The sequence below is a fragment of the Hemitrygon akajei genome, chromosome 19 (assembly GCF_048418815.1).
Source record: "Hemitrygon akajei chromosome 19, sHemAka1.3, whole genome shotgun sequence".
In the NCBI taxonomy this organism is placed as follows: Eukaryota; Metazoa; Chordata; class Chondrichthyes; order Myliobatiformes; family Dasyatidae; genus Hemitrygon; species Hemitrygon akajei.
This window is the reverse complement of record NC_133142.1, coordinates 74,472,909-74,495,900: the sequence shown is the minus strand read 5'-3', so window position 1 is coordinate 74,495,900 and position 22,992 is coordinate 74,472,909. Positions and strand designations below refer to the sequence as shown.

General features: G+C 39.3%; 1 protein-coding gene across 3 annotated transcripts in view; it reads right to left on the bottom strand.

The window, feature by feature from the left end:
* The window catches only part of celsr3 (cadherin, EGF LAG seven-pass G-type receptor 3), a 355,541-nt gene that overhangs the window by 23,748 nt on the left and 308,801 nt on the right, over positions 1 to 22,992 (bottom strand). For all 3 annotated transcript variants that reach the window (XM_073072880.1, XM_073072882.1, XM_073072881.1), the window contains 5 exons: positions 15,040 to 15,166; positions 11,434 to 11,553; positions 10,633 to 10,769; positions 9,009 to 9,127; positions 7,385 to 7,558 (listed from right to left, as the gene is read on the bottom strand). In XM_073072880.1, coding sequence (XP_072928981.1) covers positions 7,385 to 7,558; positions 9,009 to 9,127; positions 10,633 to 10,769; positions 11,434 to 11,553; positions 15,040 to 15,166 — 677 coding nt within the window. The remainder of the gene's footprint in view (positions 1 to 7,384; positions 7,559 to 9,008; positions 9,128 to 10,632; positions 10,770 to 11,433; positions 11,554 to 15,039; positions 15,167 to 22,992) is intronic.

Here is a 22,992-nt window from a genome sequence, read left to right as displayed (position 1 = left end):
GACGGTGCTTGATGAAGTGGTCTCCCAATCTGAGTCAGGTCTCACTGATGTAGTTAGTCTCGATAGACCATGGATTTGCGCCTTGGAAAGTTTCCAGGGTGCAAGCCTGGGCAAGGTTATTTTTTATGGAAGACCGGCAGTTGCCCAAGCTGCAAGTCTCCCCTCTCCACGCCACCGATGTTGTCCAAGGGAAGGGTATTAGGACCCATACAGCTTGGCACCAGTGTCGTCGCAGAGCAATGTGTGTCAAGGACACACACGCAACCTCAGCCAAGGCTCAAACTAGTGATCTTCAGATCACTAGACAAATGCCTTAACCACTTGGCCACGTGCCAAATCTGGCTGAAGTAAATAAGGGCTTCCTTTCACCAATATGTGATGCACACTTTGCATTTAAATAAGGTGACCAGCTTTTTTTTAATCAGTCTGACATATATCCAGATGCTTTTTTTGGTTTTGAAGAGAAATCAAATGCATTTATTTTGGTCTTACAGTTTCCACCCTTGTGCAAAGAATTCATTTTAGAGCACTATGAAGATCTGCTCTTTCCCTTCACATCTCTTTACTTAACGAGATGTTAGGCAGGTTTTTTGATAGCCCTTTAGGTTAGCTCACTCTAAGATTAACTACCGTACTGAGAGATGTTTATACTTCAACCTATCTTAATTTTGCATAGATTTGTCTGGTGACAAAGTTCTTTCAGCTCGGCCTCTTCAATTAATTATTGAGGGCTAATCACAAATGCCACAAGAACTTCTCGGTCAAAGGTACTTTTGTCTAAAATTTAATTTTGTTTGCAATATGTGTTTTATGATACTTCATGGTAGTTAGCTGTTGTACTTGTGAAGGGGGGGGGGGTTGTATAACCTTGAAATGCAGACAGAACTGTCACCTTCCTTTAATTACACTGCTAAAATACATGAGAACAATTGAAGTCGATTCTTCCCGCTCTTTAATCCACCAACTGATGTGGAAAAGATCCTTAATCATCTTCATACACATCCCTGACAAATAAATGTAATTAATCTTCTACCAAAGATAAAAACTACAGAAAACCTCACTTAAGAAGCCTATTAAAAAGTCACAAAAATGTTAACGAGTTGTCAAATGGAATTTTGTCCACTGGGACTAATAATGTCAAGCCATCAATTTACCACTGGAGTAATTACTTTTACTGGGGCTTTATGGAGCGCAAGAATTTCATTTTATTGCCTAGAATATTCAAAAAGGAAAAGAAAAAAGAACTGGTGATTCAAGATTCAAAAACTTTATTGTCATTCTAACCGTACATCAGCTCTGCAGGGCAGAATGAGACAGCATTTCCCAGGAGCAGTGCAATCATAACATAACAAACGCAACACTAAATAATAAACATAACAATGTTGAGTACTCAACATCAAAAATAAAATGAGTAAAGCTCTGAGTAGCTGTGACAAATTATTGTTCATTATTCTGCCATACAAATCAGAAAAGACCAAGATCATCTAATAAGCACTCAATCTTGAAGAGTAAAAGGATAAACATTGGACCAGCAGAAAGAAGTTTCTTATTAAGAAGCAAGAAACTCCATAAACTGTTTGTTCTTCTGCCATCAGGCAAATGTTACAGGAGTATCAAAACTAAAACCACAAGGCTACTAAGCAGCTTCCTCCCACAGGCAGTCAGACTGCTAAATAGCTGCTCTACCTGACTCTGCTTTGGACACTCTTAACTTGCACTGGACACTTCTAACTCGATTTTAACCGACATGTGGCTGTCGTGTTTTATTATTTATTGTTATGTTTATTATTTAGTGTTGCGTTTGTTATGTTATGATTGCACTGCTCCTGGGAAACGCTGTCTCATTCTGCCCTGCAGAGCTGATGTACGGTTAGAATGACAATAAAGTTTTTGAATCTTTGAACCTTTGAAATCTGAGGGCCAGCGAACTTCATAAGTTCATTCCAAAATAGCTGTGAAAGGTAATAGGGATAATACTGGAAATTATAAACTAGTCAGTGATGGGAAAACTAATAGAAGGGATTCTTAGGGACAGTAGTATTTGGAGAAGCATAATTTTATTAGGGTTAGTTGGCATGGCTTTGTGAGGGACCACTCCAGACTCATGACCTTAATTGAGTTTTTCAAGAAGATGGCAAAACAAATTGATGAAGGCAGAACAGTGGATGTGGTCTATATGGATTTTAGTAAGGTGTTCTGCAAGAATCTATTTGGGATATCTACTCTATGATTTTTATATATAACTTAGATGAGGAAGTAGGGGGGTGGGTTTGCAGATGACTCAAAGGTTGGTAATGATGTGGATAGTGTAGAAGGTTGTCATAGGTTACAAAGGGATATTGACAGGATGCATGCTGGGCAGAGAAGTGGCAGATGAAGTTCAATCTGGAAAAGTGTGAAGTGATACACTTCGGAAAACTGAACTTGAAGGCAAAGTACAAGGTTAATGGTATGATTCTTAGCAGTGTGGAGGGATAGAAGGATCCTGGGGTCCAAGTCCAAAGATCCCTCAGAGTTGCCATGCAAGTTGATAAGGTGGTTAAGAAGGTATACGTTTTGTTGACCTTCATTAGTCAGGGGTTGAGGTCAAGAACCATCAGGTAATGTTACAGCTCAATAAAACTCTGATTAGACCACAGATGGAGTATTGTGTTCAGTTCTGGTCACCTCACTATAGGAAAAATAGATAAGAATTAATCACAGAGTAGGTTTATATAGGTCAGTACAATATCATGGGCCAAAGGGCCTGTACTGTTCTACGTTCATTGATTGCTTTGGGCAACAACTAAATTGGTAGGAAGCACCAAGTTATGAGTATTGCATCATCAATCATTCCTGTTCAAAGAGTTCAAATTTACAATAAAGTTGTGCTGACTGACCAGCTGAGAATTTTTGTGTGGTAATTAGCTCACTGGGAATGTGAGACTGATTTCCAGATTTATTTAACTCCTGTGTATTGAACAGGGTGCAGCATTTGCGGTCCTCTCATACCCTAATATGAGGATCAAATGGTTGTGGTCAGGACTTTTATATTTCTCCTAACTTTACTTAGCAACTAAGGATGCATCTTATTGAACAAGCCTTTGAGAGATATTTTAGAATCTTTATTCCAGTCTAACATCTCAAATGTCCCTTCCTCTTCTCCTACATTTATTTCAACTGTTGATAACGGCAGATGAAAAGCAAATTGTTCAGTATGAAAATCAGGCCCTGTTTCCATGAAACTAGGCAATCATTCCCTTATCTCATTTTTTATAAGTTTGTAAAACCAATTGAACTTTGTTTATTGTCCCATGCATTTGACTGATTTTTAAAAGAAATTACATTTTCCATTCCCTTCTATCAAACATACTGTTTTTATTAATCTCATTTTAACTGTAGTCTACACCTAAAATTGCTAATAACCCTTTTAGTATTACTTTAAGTTGTATTTCTTTTGTTATTCAGCAAGCGTTTCCTTAAAATGCCTCAGTTATATTCACATTCCTCAGTTATATCCTTATGGGAAGAAATGTGGTTCTTGCCTGTGCTCTTTCTGCTTTGATGGCATGTTATTGCTCACTTATTGATTTTCTGCTCACCTCTATCACTGTACTCAAGTCAATGAAATTGGTTTCTTGTTGGACATATTCACCTGGAATGTCATTGCCTTCTACTGGAAGAATTTCAGATATAAATCACATTTGTGCAAGCTTTCGATTCAATAATTTCTCAGTAGGATGTGAGTGTGTCAGAGAGAGCATAGTACTTCTGTTGTTTCAGTTGTAGGTTAATCCTCAAAGTGAAACTGGTTGTAATTGGACAGTGAAATTGTTGCTGCTTTTAGTTTTTCTGAATTCTCCTGAAACTAAAGAGCAGCTTGTTCTAGGAGCCAAATGTAGCTTGCCAAAGTGATTATTCCTATATGCAAGAATCATGTGTGTATCAAAAAGATTAAAAGGTTATATGCGCCTGAGATGCATCCATGTGCATGAAACATCTGTATAGTTATACTTGTTGTGCAATTTCCAACCTTTTAAGGGGTCTGCATATGCTTGCGGTAATTTATTTACAAGCGGTTTTATGTTTCTCGTTGCAACAGTGTTAAAGAGATGTTGAGACGTCTTACGTATGCCATTGAGTGAATAATGACCTGCTCAGATCAACAATTAAAAGATTTGCATGTACAAAAAGAAAATGCAGGAAATAAATCCTCTACTTGTGTACCTTTAGAAAATGATATTCCATGTTGTACACCGAAGTGTATTGTGAGACACTGACAGTTCCTCCAGAAGTGAGAGTACAGCCAAATTTTGCTCCCAGCAACCTTGCACTTATTTAAAGAAGGCATATTTCCAATTGTAATTATATTGCTAATTTTTTTCTCAAAGCAGCAAGCTAGTATAGTCTAGAAGCACAACAATTTTAAAATTGCTAATCATTCTAAAGGTAGGAAAATCAACAGATTTTCATCTTCCAACATTGAAGGTTATGAGATAGTATTGGACCAAGATAGGAAATTGATGTGGCGAGGGGGATAGAGCTGTGTCTTTGAGGGATAAATAGCCCAACCTACCGCCTGTTCGCCCCATTTTGCAGAAAAATTTGACTTTGATGGAATGTGCCTTCTTTTACATTAAGCGTCTTGCATTCTTTTCAGACAATTCTACAGCCACAGGTTCTTGCCAATTCAAATTCAGTCTCAATTTCCATATAATGAAAACTCTGATCAATGCAATTCACTGGGCACCTTACGTAGAATGCAGTGTCTTTTCCAGACTCGCACTCATTGGGGAAGGGAAGAGTGCAAGATTCCAAACCACAATTTGAGCCTCATTAATCTTGCTTTGAACAAAATGCCTTTCCACCTTTCTTTAAATGTAATTCCTATAATATAAACCAACCTCTTTTGACGTTGGGATAAATCTGGAACAAAAGACACATGTATACTGCTCCTTACACAATTTCCAGAACACTTTACTTTGGAAATGCAATCTCTACTGTAGCATAGGAAAGATGGCAGTCAAATTGCACACATCAAACTCCTATAAATAACAGTATAAAAATGAAACAGTATGGAAACAGGTCCTATGGCCTATTGAGTCCTGTGCCAATTTACACTAAACCCATGCCCATTTTATTCTCCCCACATTCTCAACTCCCTGCGATTCTAACACTTGTCTCAACTCGGGTAAATTGACAGTGCTCAATTAAATTTTCCTCTCTTTAGGATGTGGGAAAAAAATCAGAGCACGTGGAAGAGACCTATGCAGTCACAGGGAGAACATGCAAACCACACAGACAGCACTGAAGGTCAGGACTTTATTGTCACCAAACAATTGATACTAGAGCGTACAGTCATCACAGTGATATTTGATTCTGCGCTTCGTGCTCCCTGAAGTACAAATCAAAGTAAATATAATAACAAATTTAAATTATAAATCATAATTAGAAAATAGAAAAGGGAAAGTAAGGTAGTGCAGGTCAGGTCTGGATCTTTGGAAGGTACGGCCGAGATCCGGGTCAGGACTGAACCTCAACTGCTGGAGCTATGAGTTCCACTAGCTGCACCATCTCTGTTTTATTAACATTGAATTAAGGGATAAACATTGGCAGGATATCCACGACGACTACAACAAATAATCTGCTGGAGGAACTCAATGGGTTGAGCACATCTGTGAAAGGAGAGAAACTAGCAATATTCTGGGTTGAAACTGCATCCATTTAACTGTGTTGAGAATAGGGACGTTTCTCTTCCTAAATATTATTGATTTAACTGTCACATTTGTGCACTTTATCCAGGCAGACACACAATTCTAGCTTGTATTAGTCTTCTATGATGTAAGTGTTTAATATTTATTATTTACAGTACTGTGCAAAAGTTGTAGGCACATATATGCAGCTAGGGCATCTAAGACTTTTGCACAGTACTGTATTTGTTAATGTGGAGCGGAGGATAATTTTGTAGATCTGTTGGGAACAAAGGATATTGGGAATGGCGAGGGTGGAGCACCAGAGGGGCGTGAAACAGGTGGTACAGAAGGAGTGCCGGGGCAAGGGGTGGCAGGGATGTAGGACCCAGGCAAGATCATTTAATTCCAAACAACTGGTTTATTAATCATTATAGAATGTCTCTTCCCATTCCCTCCCCTCACCCTAACCATGATTCACCTCTCCCTGCCTCCTTCTCACTCTCAGTCCACAACAGAGACTCACATCAGAATCAGGTTTATCACTACTCACATATGCCATGAAATTTGTATTTCTTGTGGCAGTAATGCAGTGCAATAAATAACATTACTGCATTACTGTGCAAAAGTCTGAGGCGCACTAGCTATATAACATTATGTATGTATACATCTAAGACTTTAGCACACTGCCATATTTTTATTACTTATTATTTAGAGATACAGAGCAGATCAGGCCCTTCCAGTCCTTTGAGCCATGTCACCCAGCAACCTCGACAACCTGATTCGGCCCTGATCTAATCACGGGACAATTTACAGTAACCAAGTAATCTACCTGGTATGTACTTGGACCATGTGAGGAAACCAGAGCACCCTGAGAAAACATACATATTCCACAGGGAGTACGTACAAAGGCTGCTTACAGAGGATGCCAGGAATGAACTCCAAATTCTGACATTCGGCGCTGTAACAGCATTGCACTAACTGCTAGACTACTGTGGCCTGTTGGTCTGCTAGAAGATGAGAAATCAACCCAAAGCTTGCTTACTGTTCGTGGATTTATGGAAAATGAGACTATGTTATGGATTTGATCTCAGCAGGTAGTATTTTCACTTCTTTGCGGTTTCAACTTGGGTTGTTTGCAAGTGTTCCAAATCTAAAGGCTATACACTGCACTAGACTGGATGCCAAACCAAAGAGGTGTGTAACCAAGTCTCACCCCCTAAGCAACTTCACTCATTTAACTTGGTCCTTAACATGTATGAGCAGAATTAGGCCAATCAGCCCATTGAGTCTGCTCTGCCATTCCATCACAACTGACTTGTTATCCCTCTCTATCCCATTCTCCTGCTTTCACTTATCAACCTCCACTTTAAATATATCCAATGACATAGCCTCCATAACGGTTTCAATGCAAGACAATAATTATTCTGCATCAACAATAGCCTTACATTGTAAAATGCTCCAGTCTAACAGTTGATGGATGTGAACAAGATGAAACAAGAATAGTTTTCCAACTCACGTTTTTGTAGGGAAACAGCATTCAGATTTCATCTGTCAGCTCTGTATTCAAACTCAAGTCCCAGGGTGAACAGAATGCCCATGAAACACTAGAGATGTTTATCAGATTTTATTTTCAGTCATGCTTATCAGTTGAAATTAACTCCATTTGACTTGGATCTGATAGTTATGCACCCCTCATTACTTATTTTACATACCTTTAGGGGTTGTATGCAGGGGGTCAGTAAGTAATCGTTCACTATTTGCTGCACGTTTAAATCGCCGTGGAAACCGCCCACGATATCGTTCATTTTCCTCACTCTCTGACGATGCTAAAGACAGGCTACGCTCCTCGTCCAGTGACAGGTCACTATCAGTTTCAGAATCATGGTCTGTGCAGAGTCAGACAACAGAAACTTTTTAGCTTAAGTGCCATGAAGTTGATTATATTAGTGCATTATATTGTGAAAGTCACCAGTGGTAAGAGAAGTTTCAGTCCTCAAGACCCCATTAGAAATTACTGCTGCAGACAATAATTATGTGAATATGTGGTGAGTTATTTGACAATTTACCAATAATTAGCATTAATCTACCAATATGGGCAATAACTTGCTAGACACTGAAAGGGCAGGCTGGAGGTGCACTGTTGTCCTAAAACATACACATGAGAATTTTATTGATTCAAAATGCATCTTGTTGCTCTTATTTTAATGATTATATATTACTAGACTGTAAGTCACACTTCTGAACTATTCATCCAACTGACCCAAGGTCAAATTTTACTGAAGTAGTTTCAGAGTTATAAATTTAGATTGAACATTTGCAATGATAAAATTGCTTCATAAAATTGTCAATTTGTCAAAAATAATGCCTGTCTAATGTACTTGGATTAGAAACTCAATGCTCTTATCGGTTTGGCTACATGCTACTTCTATGGTTGGCCCCTGAGATGGTAAGAAATGCCACGCATCCCGAGGATCATTTAAAAAAATGCACCTGGAAGGGGGGGGGGGGTCAGATGGTTTTTGTAATCTTAAACCAAAATGCTTGATATTGAAACAATTCTGCTCATATCCTGGCAATTGACATTAGCTTTAGCAAAGGCAGGTTTCTTCAGTTTTGTCCTTGTGAGGCTACTGGAGTGATAAGGCTACAGTGAATAGTCGGCATGGTATTTTTATTCCATTGACACAGCTCGTGAAGTCTGCCAGTTGGTTTTATAGCAAATGTTAATGATGTAAACTTGCAGATTGGAATTGTGTTCCAGTCCTATCAAGAATAATCTGTAGCATCCACTGCTGTGTGGAATCAAGCTTTCTCTTTGATCATGCTTCTTCCAAGCAACTGATCTCTTTCCCCCACGTGCATAATAATGTCAAACAAACAATGTATCAATATTTGCAAAATTCAAGTGGCTTTGGTGTGTGGGCAGAATATTGACCATTACACACAGGATTTTTCTACCTTTCCACTCAAAGCACATATGATTCAAAACATCCCAACTTCAGCAAGCACAAATTACTTCTAATGTTTTCTCATTTTTAGAACTTAAAAGTTCTCATACACAATTTTTCCCTTCAGGAAATTCAATGTTTCAGGTAATCAATAGACAGATCTTTTGTAAGAAAGAGTTTTGGCAGTTTGAAAGAACTTTTATTGTTTTGGGGGTCTTTCTGTTATTAAGCATGATCAGGCAACCTAGTTATAACTCTATGGGCAAATACTAACATGATTAACCAATATATGAAAATTCCAAACTGCAATAATGTTCATTACTGTGCAAGTATGAAACCCATTGAAAATAAATTATGGGCATAGAATAATAGTTTGTAACAATCTCACCTCCTCCTCCACTTGCATCTTGTGGCCGATGAAACATTGCAACATCTATATCAGTGGGCCCAGTATGACCCAACAAAGTTTGATCCAAAGCTGAGCCCTGTCGTGCCAGCAAATTTTCTCTAAGAATGCAAGGAAAGAAATGGAGTACTAATAACAAAACACAAGTCTGCATTTCATAAAAGAACTTCTATTTTGCTTTTGGTACTCATTTAAATTTGGATTAAAAATGGGATTGTACAATAATTTTTTTTGAAAACCGTATTATACCCTTTAGTTTAAGATAGAGGGCTTGGTTATTGACAGGAAAAGTGACATTAACCTTGTTCTGGAATATGCAATGGCTAATGGAAATTATATTTGGTTGTGACACATCTTTCTGTTAAAAAAAAGGGTTTCCGACAGTCTTGTGAAAAAATACTGGTTAATGAATAACTGGACAAAGCTCTGCAAATTTGTGCTCAAACAGAATAATGTTATAACTTTGAGTGGCAATGCAATGATCTTATATCTGAAAGTACATGTGGGAATTTGACCACTTCAATGGAAATGGTTAGCTGGACAACCCCAGCCTCTAACTGTACTGCTTCCAAAATACCCAAGTGAGGAACTGCAGATGTTTGAAATTTGAAATAAAAATGAAAATGCAAGAACATACTGAACAAGTTATGTGGCATCTATGAAGAGAGCAACAGATTTAAGGTTGATGATCTTGCATCAGAGCTAGGAAAAGTAAATAAAAAAAGACAGAGAATGGTGAGAACAAATGTAATGGGACAGAGATCAAGAGAAAATGGGAGACAGTTTGATGTTGCCTGAGAAAGTGTGATGACAGTTTGTAAATACCAACTAGTCTGCCTAAAGCAGGTGTAAGCTGAAGGAAAATGGAGGAAATAGAAAAATTAATGCTGAGGCTGTCAGATACAGAACACAGCAGTAGTTGGAAATCTAAAATATAAAAAAATCTGGAAAAGCCCAGAAGTTAACATTTCAGGTTTATGACCATGCATTCAAATTGGCTGGTTTGACAACCTGCAACTTTGGTTTTGCTGTTTTCACAGGTGCTGCCTGACTAGCTGAATTGAACTGCCTTTTTTATAGCCTTTCCTTGCTATGAATAAAAGCTTCCACCAATGCTGTCTGACCTTTAATCTTTGTTCCAGTATTTCTGTTTGTATTTTACAACTTTTTCTAGAATGCAATAGTCCAGAGCTCTTTATTTGATGGGGTGGTGGGGTGTAGTGGAGGTAACTCTCTCTCAAAACGGGCTAAGTTTTCACAATACATATGTGATGTAATTGAGTCAGTTATGCTTTTGCAGTATCGATATCATGTTTGCCGATGCTTGCAAATATTGCAGGCAGAAGTTCAATTTTGATTCTACCAGAATAAATATTGTGAAATTACGACCTTCTTTTCCATTTTGCCAGATTCTAATTGGTGGCAATTCAAAGTTCAATGTTCAGATTGGAGAGGGCTCTTTCTTTGATGCAAAAGTTTAGGTACAGTGCAGATTAGATATATATTGACCTATAGACAGCAGCTGTTGCTTATAGGTGCTAACATTAATTCTTTCCCTGAAATAACCCTATTGTAAGCCATTATGTTGATTTCCTGACACACATACCTGAGAAAGCCAGGTTGACTGGAGTGGGTTCGTGCTGACCGGGCAGTGCTCACTGAAGATATCGTTGATGTTCCAAGTGTTATCCGATGCAGACCACTCTCTTCAAACAGTGATGTGTTATTGTATGGGTGGGAACTCTAGGAGCAAATTGCAGTATATATAAATATTGGAAGTTCACAGGATAATTCAGATGTAATACTTAATAGCTCATGAGGAGGGATTGCTTTAGCCAGAGGGAAGTGAATCTGTGGAATTCATTGCCACTGACTGCTGTGGAGGCCAAGTCATTGGATACTTTGGGGGTGTGATACAACTACAGCTTGGGTGTTAAGAGTTCGGAGTAAGTAAGGAGTCTATACGTCCTCTCTGTGGAATGCATGGGTTTCCTCCAGAGTGTTTTGGTTTCCTCCCACAGTCCAAAGATGTACAAGTTAATAAGTTTATTGTAAATTGTCATGTGATTAGGTGAGGGTTAATTCAGGGGTTGCTTTGTGATGCAACTGGAAGGGCTGGATGGGCCTATTCTGTGCCATATCTTTAAATAAATGAATACTTAAAGTGGAGGTTGATGAGTTCTTGATTAGTCAGGGCATCAAAGGTTACGGGGAGAAGTCAAGAGAATGGAGCTGAGAGGGATAATAAATCAGCGGTGATGCAATGACGGAGCAGACTCAATGGACCAAATGGCCTAATTCTGCTCTTGTGTCTTACGATTTTATTCCAACCTAAGAACCACTTCAGCGACTTAATATTATTCCTCTTCACTAGGATATCCTTATTACCAAACATTAGGCGTTTTACCGAGAGTTGAGGTGCTCGTGTTGTGTCATCACTCTGGTTTTTCTTCCCAAGGCAAACTGATTTCCAAGCTTCCTGTACTTCATCATTTAAGATGCAGAACAAAACAAGAACAGCCAATCCCTATGGGAGATTAGGAACAATTACTGTCAAATTAAAAGTCCATTTAGTTTGCAGCAGGGTCACTTATTAGAATCATTTCCATTTTAACTTTACAATGAAATCCTAATTCCACTTACCTGGTGGAACTGTCAGATGTTCCAGTGACTTGTTAATGATTGTGATGAATTGGATTACATGGAGTACAGGATTTTGATTTATACTGATGTGGTTTATCAAGTTTATTTTGAAGCTCACTTAAAATATAGCCGCCACTGCAGGTTGTTACTTAAGACTATTTTAGATTTATTTTTATCTCTCTTTTAAGTATGATCCTTACTAATTAGGCATGAAAACAAGTGTGTGGATGAACTAAGAACATACAATGACTGTGGACTATCAAGAAGAACAAGGTTGGGATCAGGTTTGTTTTGGAGAAACATGGCATTAAGCTACTCCAAACTACAAGTACTAGCTAGTGAATGGACACATAAAAGAACCTTCTCAATTACAATTTTTAAAAACATATTCTGATAGCTAATTGCTCTTTTGCACCAAACTTTGATAAAACATTAAGTTTTTCTTGTAAAAACAAGAGGTCTATATTCACTTGAGTTAAGAAGAATGATATGTGAGCTCTTTGAAATTGATGACATTATTAAACAGATTATTATTGAGTGGATGTGGTGAGCCTACTTTTCCTTACTCCAAGTCTAGATCATTGTCTCCAGATAATAAGGTGGCCATTTAGGTAGGACTGTTCCCTTTTTCAAATCATTGTGACTTTTTAAGAACTTGCTTTCCCAAAGCCCAGTCTTTCAAATTCTGAAGAATAACACTGCCGAATGTTTGGATGCCAAAGGGAACAAGAACAGTTAGGTTCAGTTTCAGAAAGTCTCATTTCAGTTTCAATGTTGCCAAAAAAAATTGAGATTTGATCTTATTCAGCTATAGTTCTTTTAATCCTGGGTTTACAATATATGCCTAAAGTGATAAAACAGTATAATCGAACATCATTTAACAAAATAAAGTTACAAGAACTGAGCAACTTTAGACTACCTCAAGGTTGATTAAACTATTTACAGTCTATTTCTCTCCATTGTGGAATTCTCTGTCTCAATGTAGGAATGAATACATTTTTAAAAAGTTAGCCACATCACTAATTCTAATTCATACATAAACATAAACAGATTAGAGATTGGCCAAAAGGACTTTTAAATATTTGTTGTGAACTGGTTTTTGCAACAGATCACCCGTAATTGAAACTAGTGAAGCTCGATAAGTGCCCTGCTCATGTTCATCTTGTGAAACCTTGAAATACAGAACTAGAGTTAACATCTGTCAAACATTTCTAGTAAAAAAATTTCTTTTGGGCACCAAACAAGTTAATGTTACTGATATTTTGTTGACATCTTATTTTCCCCACCCTAATGTTAGTGAGATTTTGAACATACAGCAAATATTAATTTGCTGAAGAAATTGGTTTTACAATTGTCACAGAACAGAATTTTCATTCTTTGTTGACTTGTACCCAAGTTTCAATCTACTTCTAAGGTACCTCTGGTCCTAACTAACGCATTAAAAGATAAGAATGCATTAAGTTCCATTGCGGAACTTACATATCATGTACAGGACAATCAAACACACGTAATAGATTTATTGAATAATTTGGGATGATAATCCATGTATTCATTCTACCATTGCTATCATTTTCCCAGCATTACACTGGGAAATCTATCAAGACAGTGTGATTTGAAAGGGGCCTGTAGCTTTTTTAAAATCATTAGATGATAATAAGTTTATCTAAAATAATTTCAGGTTAGATTTAATTATTCGTTTGGCTTCAGGTGTTGCAAATTAACTTCATTAATTTTTTAGCAGTTTTAAAAATGTTAATTCTTTAAATATATTTGAAGGTCTTGGTATCTTTTGCTAACAGCAAAGCTAGGGCAGAGTTCTGCCAGTAGTTGAAGTTACCAGAAATTTGCTGAAGGCAGGTACTCCTTACTGTGCTGCTGAAAATTCTTCTGTTGCCCACCTAAATGCTGGGTGGCCCCCAAGAACAGGTGCAAAGAGATGGCAGATAGAGAGCGGGGGCAACCAATGAACACTGGGCAATCACCAATAGAGACTACTTCAGATGATAGGACAACACAAGTATTGTGTTATGTACAAATTCTTAGTGGAGGACAATCCTGCAAACAATATTAGAATCTTACTAGCTATTTAAAAAAAGTTTATTTTTCATCCTTCTGAGACACATGATCAGTAACAGTGACTATCAACGCTGCTTCTCTCACACTCAGATATCAGCACTGGAATGTTCTGTCTCTGATATCTGTTGACAGAAGTAAAAGGGATCTGAGGAAGAATATGTTTTTACACCCAGAGAGTGGTTGAAATCTTCCGGAGAAGGTAGTGAAGGGAGGTATTGTCAACATTTAAGTTGGTGAGATTAGAATAGATTGTAGGTTAAGGGTGAATGGTGAAATATTTGAGGGGAGCCGCAGGGAGAATATCTTCACCCAGAGTGTGGTGCAAGCGTGGAATGAGCTACCAGTGGAAGTGGCGGATGCAGGTTTGATTGCAACACTTAAAAGAAGCTTGGATAAGTACATGGATGCAAGGGATAGAGAGAGCTAGGGTTGATGGGACTAGGTAGAGTAACAGTTTGGCATGCACTAGATGGGCTGGAGGGTCTGTTTCTGTTCTGTAGTGCTGCATGACTCTATTTGGCCACTCGGTTTGATGTCCCATTCAGTCAAACTCTATCTTGATGTCAAGTACAATCATTTTCACCTGATCCCTGGAATTCAGTTCCTTGGTCCACGTTTTGAACAATGCTGTTGTACACATTGCAGAGGATTACAAAGGCAAATTGGACTGTGGGAATTGCTGTACTTCGTACTTCTTCTGTGGTATAACAAGTTTTACAAGTATGATTATAAAGACCAGAGAGGGTAAATCTGCGAGATTTTTTTCCCTGAAGGATATTATTGGATTCTTAACAATAATTTTGTTTCATGGTCATCATCGCAGCAACAACTTTCTAAAATTCCATGTCTAGTTAATTATAGTCCCTCGCTATCTTGGTGGGATTTGTATTTGTGTCTCTGAATCAATAGTTCAGAACTCTGGCTGATGGTCCAGGACCTATACAACATTATATTGCTAGACCAATTATGTTTTACAATATTCACAGTGTTGAGGATATCAGAAGTAATTATAAATATACTGTTACATAATCTGTACTGTGCAGGTAAGCACCAGATCAGTGACCTCCAAATTTTGCTTGGAACAGGCATGTATTAAAAATATGGATTCTGCAATACAAGATACGGTGATGCTAGTGTGCATTCACCTCAAATTCAAATGTTACACACAATTTCAAAGAAACAGTAAAAACTGAGTTACACAGAAGACAATCTTACACTGACTCATTGAATTCTATCATTCAGACTGGTCATATTAGGATACGTTACCATGCAGTTAGTGAGAGTTAGTGTTTACCTGAAAACAGCAGAGGACAGTGTAGAGGTAGTGAAAAACAAGGATGCTGTTGTTGACAGCCATCAGCCCAAGAAGCCATGTGGCACTAGCGATTAGCAGCATAATGAAGGCGCTTCGTACTGTGGTACTGGAGAAATAGAGAGAAGTAGAGAATAACCTACACAACGAGACAGAGCAGAGGAACAACGAAGCTTGTTGGAAGCAACAGCACACCTGCCATTGGTTATAACAAAAATGTGTAAGGTAGGGGTACTGGGAGAAGAGGACAGAATTGTGTGCAGGCAAGGCTCAGATTAGGCAACAGGACAAAGGCAGCATTATTGGTATGATATAATTTGCCTGAAGGACTGTTAACAAGAGTGTTAGTTTTTTTTTAAGAAACTGATTAAGATTCTTATTGCATATTGGCCAAGAAAGCAGCAGAGTAGATGGTTATGTTCACAATTTTACACATTTAAGCTCAGAGCCTACCTGACACTCAAGACCGACTCTCAGCACAGTCTTGATAGCTACTCAGATTCAAACATGGAGGTAAGAGAAAATTATCGCTACTACTTTACCACAAGGGTACATTCTAGAATGGAAAGAAATTACATCTGAATCATGCCTCCTGATAGGGTGGATTGTGATCACAGATGCAGGTCATTACTTAGGACAAACTGATTCGCCCTCCTGGCTGGTGTATGGACTATAATTAGGAGAAAAAGAGGAAAAAGACACAGATAAAAGTTACTCCTTTGGGGATAAAAGAGGAAAATTAAGGACCCTGTGGTTGACAACATCTACTCACAGAGGACTGGTAAGATTGCCGTTTTTGAAGGGCCCAGGTTTAATCCCGGTGTCCCAGTTCCTCATGCATCTGTTGGTAGCCCTAAGCATGTAATCAAATGTAAGGCATGGGCAGATATAAAGAAACACCCGAGTTTTCTAAAGGATTTTGCAGGGGAAGACACTTTACATTGCTGAAGAATAACTGAAGACTGTATGGTTTTTTTAAAAAAGTGTTTGCATGATTAAAGGTCTTTTGAAAAAAAATTCCCAACTGAAGAAATCTATTCATTTTTTTGGAGATATGGATCGGAATAGGTCCTTCTGTTCTTTTGAGCTGCACTGCTCAGCAATCCCTGATTTAAGCCACACCTAATCATTAGACAATTTACAATGACCAATTAACTGGTAGGCCTCTGGACTGTGGGAGGAAGCTGGAGCACCCAGAGAAAATCCCCTCGTTCCATGGGAAAAACATATAGATTAAACTCTGACACCCCAAGTTGTAATAGCGTCACACAAACTGCCACACTACCCGACTGGTTACAATCATTTCTCTCTCCATGGTTATAATCATTTACCAATAGATATCAGAGAAATTGCTGACTTGTATTCCTTTTAACTTTTATCTTTCATGCTTTGCTTTCCAGGCCACAAGGAGAGACTTTGGATCGGAAATAACAAAGCAAGAGCTTGGTTGTTTATTAAGAATTACTTAAGATAAAAAAAATGAGTCACGGTTGAAGAAGAAGATATTCCTGAAATCGAAGTCAATTTTTCACTTATCTGATCAGCTATAAGCATTTCAGGCTTTGAATGGATTCTGTAGCTTTTGCTGAAGAGTTTAAAATATCTGAACTACGACAAGAATTAATCTTGGACCATAAGACCTATGACATAGGAGCAGAATCAGTCTATTTGGCCCATTGAGTCTGCACCAACATTCAATCATGGCTGATCCTTTTCTCCCCACTCCCCAGTCTTCTCCCCTAACCTTTGATGCATGTCCAATCAAGAGCTATTGCCTTAACTACACCCAATGACCTGGCTTCCACAGCTGCCTATAGTAATAAATTCCACAAATTCACCACCCTCTAGTGAAAGAAATTTCTCCGCATCTGTTTTAAATGGACGCCCCTCTATCCTGAAACTGTGTCCTCTTGTCCTAGACTCTCCTATCTTGGAATACATCCATTCCCTATCTAGTCTTTTTAGGTCTTTCAACATTCAAAAGGTTTCAATGTGATTCCCCCTCAACCTTCTAAGTTCCAATGAGTAAGAATCCAGAACTATAAAAGATTCCTTGTATGATAAATCTTTCAGTCCCACAATCATCCTTCTGAACATTCTCTGAATCCACCCCAATGCCAGCATATCTTTTCTTAGATGAGAAGGCCAAAACTGTTCACAATACTCAAGGTGAGGCTTCACCAGTGTCTTATAAAGCTTCAGTATAACATCCCTGCTCTTGTATTCAAGACCTCTTGAAATGAATGCTAACACTGCATTTTCCTTCCTCACCACTGACTCAACCTGCAAGTTAACCTTTAGGGTGTTCTGCACAAGGACTTCCAAGTGCCACTGCATCTCAGATGTTTGGATTTTCTCCCTATTTAGAAAATAGTTTACGCAATTATTTCTATTGATATACAGCATAAAAAGAAGCAGCCACAACACTGACCTCTGCAGAGCACCACTAGTCACTGCAGCCAACCAGAAAAGGATCCCTTTCTTCCCATTCGCTGCCTCCTACCAATCAGCCAATGCTCTAACCATGCCAGTAACTTTCCTGTTATGCCATGGGCTTTTAACTTGGTAAACAGCCTCATGTGTGGCACCTTGTCAAAGACCACTGGAAGTCCAAATATACAACATCTACTGCATCCCCTTTATCTGTCCTGCTTGTAATCTCCTCAAAGAATTCCAATAGGTTCATCAGACAAGATTTTCCCTTAAGGAAATGATGCGGACTTTCTCCTGTCTTGTCCTGTGAAACCAAGTGCTCCATAACCTTATCCTTAACAATTGCTCCAACATCATCCCAACCACTGAGGTTTCTTTTCTGCTGTCTTCTTTCTTTCTTAAAGAGTGGAGAGACATTTGCAATTTTCAAGTCCCCTGGCACTATGCTAGAGTCCAATGATTTTTGAAAGATCATTACTAATGCCTCCACAATCTCTACCGCTACCTTTTCCAGAACCCTAGGGTGTGGTTCATCTAGTCTGGGTGACTTATGTACTCTTAGGTCTTTCAGCTTTTTGAGCACCTTCTCCCTTGTGATAGTAACTGCATTCTCTTCTCTTCTCTCGCATCCTTCAACACTTGGCACACTGCTAGTATCTTCCACAGTAAAGATTGATGTATAATACTCATTTAGTTCAACTGCCATCTCCTTGGCCCCCGTTATTACTTCTTCAGCCTTATTTTCTAGCGCTCCTATATTGACACTCATCTCTTTTTTACATACTTGTAAAGCTTTTACTATCCATTTCGATATTGTTTGTTAGCTTGTTCTCATATTTCATCTTTTCCCTCCCAATAATTCTTTTGGTTGCTCTCTGTAGGGTTTTAAAAGCTTCCCAATCCTGTCTTCCTACTAATTTTTGTTTTGTTGTATGCCCTCACTTTTGCTTTTACGTTAGCTTTGACTTTGCTTGTCAGCCACGGTTGCACTATTTTGCGTTTTGAGTATTTCTTTATTTTTTGGAATACATCTATCCTGCACCTTCCTCATTTTTCACAGAAACTCACTCCATTGCTGCTCTGCTATCATCCCTGCCAGCATCTCCTTCCAATTTACTTCAGCCAACTCCTCTCTTATACCACTGTGATTTCCTTTACTGCACTGAAATACAGTTACATCAGACTTTACTTTCTCCCTGTGTTACGTACCCCGTAACTGGGTCACTTACCAGCAAAGATAGAGAGGTCCGTTGAAGTCTGATGGTACTATTTTTAACAGTATTTATTGATAAAAATACACAAAAATAACATTGATGCAAACATACAGATAATATACGTCGTCAATACTAAATCTAAAAGCGTGGGTATAATAATAATCAATAAGAAATAGCTCTATCGTTGTCTAGGGGATAATGTATTGTCCGATGGAAATATAAAAGTCACTCAAGTTCATTCAAGCTGCAGCTTTTGGTTGGAGAGAGAGACGGATTAAAACTTGCCCATTCCTTTTATGATGTCAATCCTTGTTGGGGCTGATTTCTCCTTTGTTGTTAGCTAAAGCTGTTCTTCTGTGGCAAGGCCCACCAATTCCGAGGCAAATGGAAAAGGACGCACGTGGCTTTCCACCGGCTTTCGCTATTACGCTGTTACAGGATTTCTAGCGTTTCTTCTGGTGCGTCTGAGGGGCAGTTCCCACAGACCCTCTTTTATCCCCACTCACGGTGTCTCAGATGTCAATCAGGGTGGAATGATGCCATCCCCCAACCAGCCCACGTTGCCTGAGGGCTTCCACGAAGCACAGTACTCAATACACAATTCTGTCTCCAAGAGACAATGGCCGTTTCCCGTAGCTTTGTATCGCCGAGGGGCCAAGACATTCCAAACGTCTCTCTCTCATTTCCTGGGTCTCCTGACCTGAATTAATAGCGATCTTGCGATTCTCAAAAAGGAGGGGGTTGCTTTGGGACCCTTCGACCCCTCAGAGTTGGGCACAGGCGTAACACCTGTCAAATTTCAAGTTGAACTCGATCATATTGTGATCACTGCTTCCTAAGGGTTCTTTTACCTTCAGCTCCCTGATCACCTCTGGTTCATTACGTAACAGACAATCCAGTATAGCTGAACTCCTAGTACACACAATGACAAACTGCTGTAAAAAGCCATCTCGTAGGCATTCAACAAAGCCACTCACTTGAGATCCATCCCCAACCTGATTTTTGCAATCGACCTGCATGTTCAAATCTCACATGACTATCATAACATTGCCCTTTTGATGAACTTTTTCTATTTCCTGTTGTAATCTGAAGTCCACATCCCAGCAACTGTTGGGAGGCCTGTAAATAACTGCTATCAGGGTCCTTTCACCCTTGCAGTTTTTAACTCAACCTATGAGGATTCAACATCTTCTGTTCCTATGTCACATCTTTCTTCTGATTTGATGCTATTCTTTACCAGCAGAACCACACCACCCCCTCTGCCTACCTTCCTATCCCCCCGATATAACGTGTAACCTTGGACATTCAGCTCCCAACTACAACCATCCTTCAGCCATGATTCAGTGATGGCCACAACATCACACCTGACAATCTGTAATAGTGCAACAAGATTATCCACCTTATTTCTTGTACTCTGGGCATTGAGATATAACACTTTGAGTGTTCTATTTGCAACCCTTTTTGATTCTGCATCCCTTATGCACTGATATTCACCCTGCTGGCTGCAATTTTGTCCTATCATCTGCCTGCCCCTCCTGACAGTCTACCTGCAAGCTACCTTTGTTTTTTTTATCATCTATTCAGCCCTGAATCCCTTCACTCTGGTTCCCACCCCCCTGCCAAATTAGTTTAAACCCTCCCCAACAGCTCTAACAAGCCTGCCTGCGAGAATATTGGTTCCCCTCGGGTTCAGGTGCAACCCGTCACTTTTGAACAGGTCATACCTCCCCCAGAAGAGATCCTAATGATCCAAGAATCTGAAGCTCTGCCCCCTGCATCAGCTTCTCAGCCACATATTAATTTGCCAAATCATTCCATTTCTACCCTCACTGGTTCATGGCATAGCAGGCAATCCTGAAATTACTGTCTGGGAGGTGCAGCTTGTCAGCTACCTAGTTCTCTAAATACTCTTTTCAGGACCTCTTTGCCTATCCTCCCTATGTCATTGGTACCAATATGTGCCAAGGCATCTGGCTGCTTTCCTTCCCTCTCCAAAGTGTCCCTAACCCTGGCATCTGGCAGGTATCATGCGATTCGGGTGTCCCATTCACGCCTGTTCCCCACTCACGCCTTCTCCCACTTTTCCTTCTATAGCATGGACCTATGCTCAGTGCCAGTAACCTGGTCCCCTGGGAAGTCATGCCTCACAACAGTACCCAAAACGATACGCTTATTATTGAGCTGAATGGCCACAGGGGTGCTCTGTGCTAACTACCTATTCACATTGAAAGAATTAAAAAATGAAGCAAGTGTAATTTCTGATTGCCTCCCACTCTGAAGCTGAAGTTATTACTCATACTAATCAGCCAGAAGGCAAAAATATATAGTTGAAAGGTAATTGCAGCTTTCTATTGACTATGAACAGTGCAGAAAAAATGGAAAATTGGGAATAAACAATAATCTCTTTAATTGACAGAATACAACCACGGAAAATTCAACCCTTCAATTGAAAATGAGAAATCAGTGAAAGTCTCAGTGACTAATGCTCACTTGCACTATTAATCACCAGCAAAGAAAAAGCAATTCAGTCTAAAAGATCTTAATATTGTATTATCCTGAATGAGATTATTCCACTCCCATCAGGGAGGAGGCTACGTAACATCCATACCAGGACCACCAGACTCAAAAACAGTTACTTTCCCCAAGCAGTAAGGCTGATCAACACCTCTATCCACCAGACCACCCTCCACTGCCTGTGCCCCACCCCCAGTACTTTATCATTTCCTGTCAGAATCACCTTATGTACAGACACTCCTGTGACTGGCGTGATTTTACAGACATACAGTGGCATGCAAAAGTTTGGGCACCCCGGTCAAAAATTTCTGTTACTGTGAACAGTTAAGTGAGTAGAAGATGACCTGATCTCCAAAAGTCATAATGTTAAAGATGAAACATTCTTTTCAACATTTTAAAGCAAGATTAGTGTATTATTTTTGTTTTGTACAATTTTAGAGTGAAAAAAAGGAAAGGAGCACCATGCAAACGTTAGGGCACCCCAAGAGATTTGAGTTCTCAGATAACTTTTACCAAGGTCTCAGACCTTAATTAGCTTGTTAGGGCTATGGTTTGTTCACAGTCATCATTAGGAAAGGCCAGGTGATGCAAATTTCAAAGCTTTATAAATACCCTGACTCCTCAAACCTTATCCCAATAATCAGCAGCCATGGGCTCCTCTAAGGAGCTGCCTAGCACTCTGAAAATTAAAATAAATGATGTCCACAAAGCAGGAGAAGGCTATAAGAAGATAAAGCATTTTCAGGTAGCCATTTCCTCAGTTTGTAGTGCAATTAAGAAAAGGAAGTTAACAGGAACAGTGAAGGTCAAGATGAGGTCTGGAAGACCAAGAAAACTTTCTGAGAGAACTGTTCGTAGGATTGCTAGAAAGGCAAATCAAAACCCCCATTTGACTGCTAAAGACCTTCAGGAAGATTTAGCAGACACTGGAGTTGTGGAGCACTGTTCTACTGTGCAGTGACACCTGCACAAATATGAACTTCATGGAAGAGTCATCAGAAGAAAACCTTTCTTGCGTCCTCACCACAAAATTCAGCATCAGCAACATCTAAACAAGCCTGATGCATTTTGGAAACATCCTGTGGACTGATGAAGTTAAAATAGAACTTTTTGGCCGCAATGAGCAAAGGTATGTTTGGAGAAAAAAGGGTGCAGGATTTCATGAAAGGAACACCTCTCCAACTGTTAAGCACAGGGGTGGATCGATCATGCTTTGGGCTTGTGTTGCAGCCAGTGGCACGGGGAACATTTCACTGGTAGAGGGAAGAATGAATTCAATTAAATACCAGCAAATTCTGGAAGCAAAAATCACACCATCGGTAAAAAAGCTGAAGATGAAAAGAGGATGGCTTCTACAACAGGATAATGATCCTAAACACACCTCAAATTCCACAATGGACTACCTCAAGAGGCGCAAGCTGAAGGTTTTGCCATGGCCCTCACAATCCCCTGACCTAAACATCATCAAAAATCTGTGGATAGGACTCAAAAGAGCAGTGCATGCAAGATGGCCCAAGAATCTCACAGAACTAGTAGCCTTTTGCAAGGAAGAATGGGTGAAAATCCCTCAAATAAGAACTGAAAGACCCTTAACTGGCTACAGAAAGTGTTTACAAGCTGTGATACTTGCCAAAGGGGGTGTTACTAATGCAGGGTGCCCAAACTTTTGCTTCGGTCCCTTTTCCTTTTTTGTTATTTTGAAACTGTAAAAGATAGAAAGAAAAAAGTAAAACAACATACACAAAATGCTGGTGGAACACAGCAGGCCAGGCAG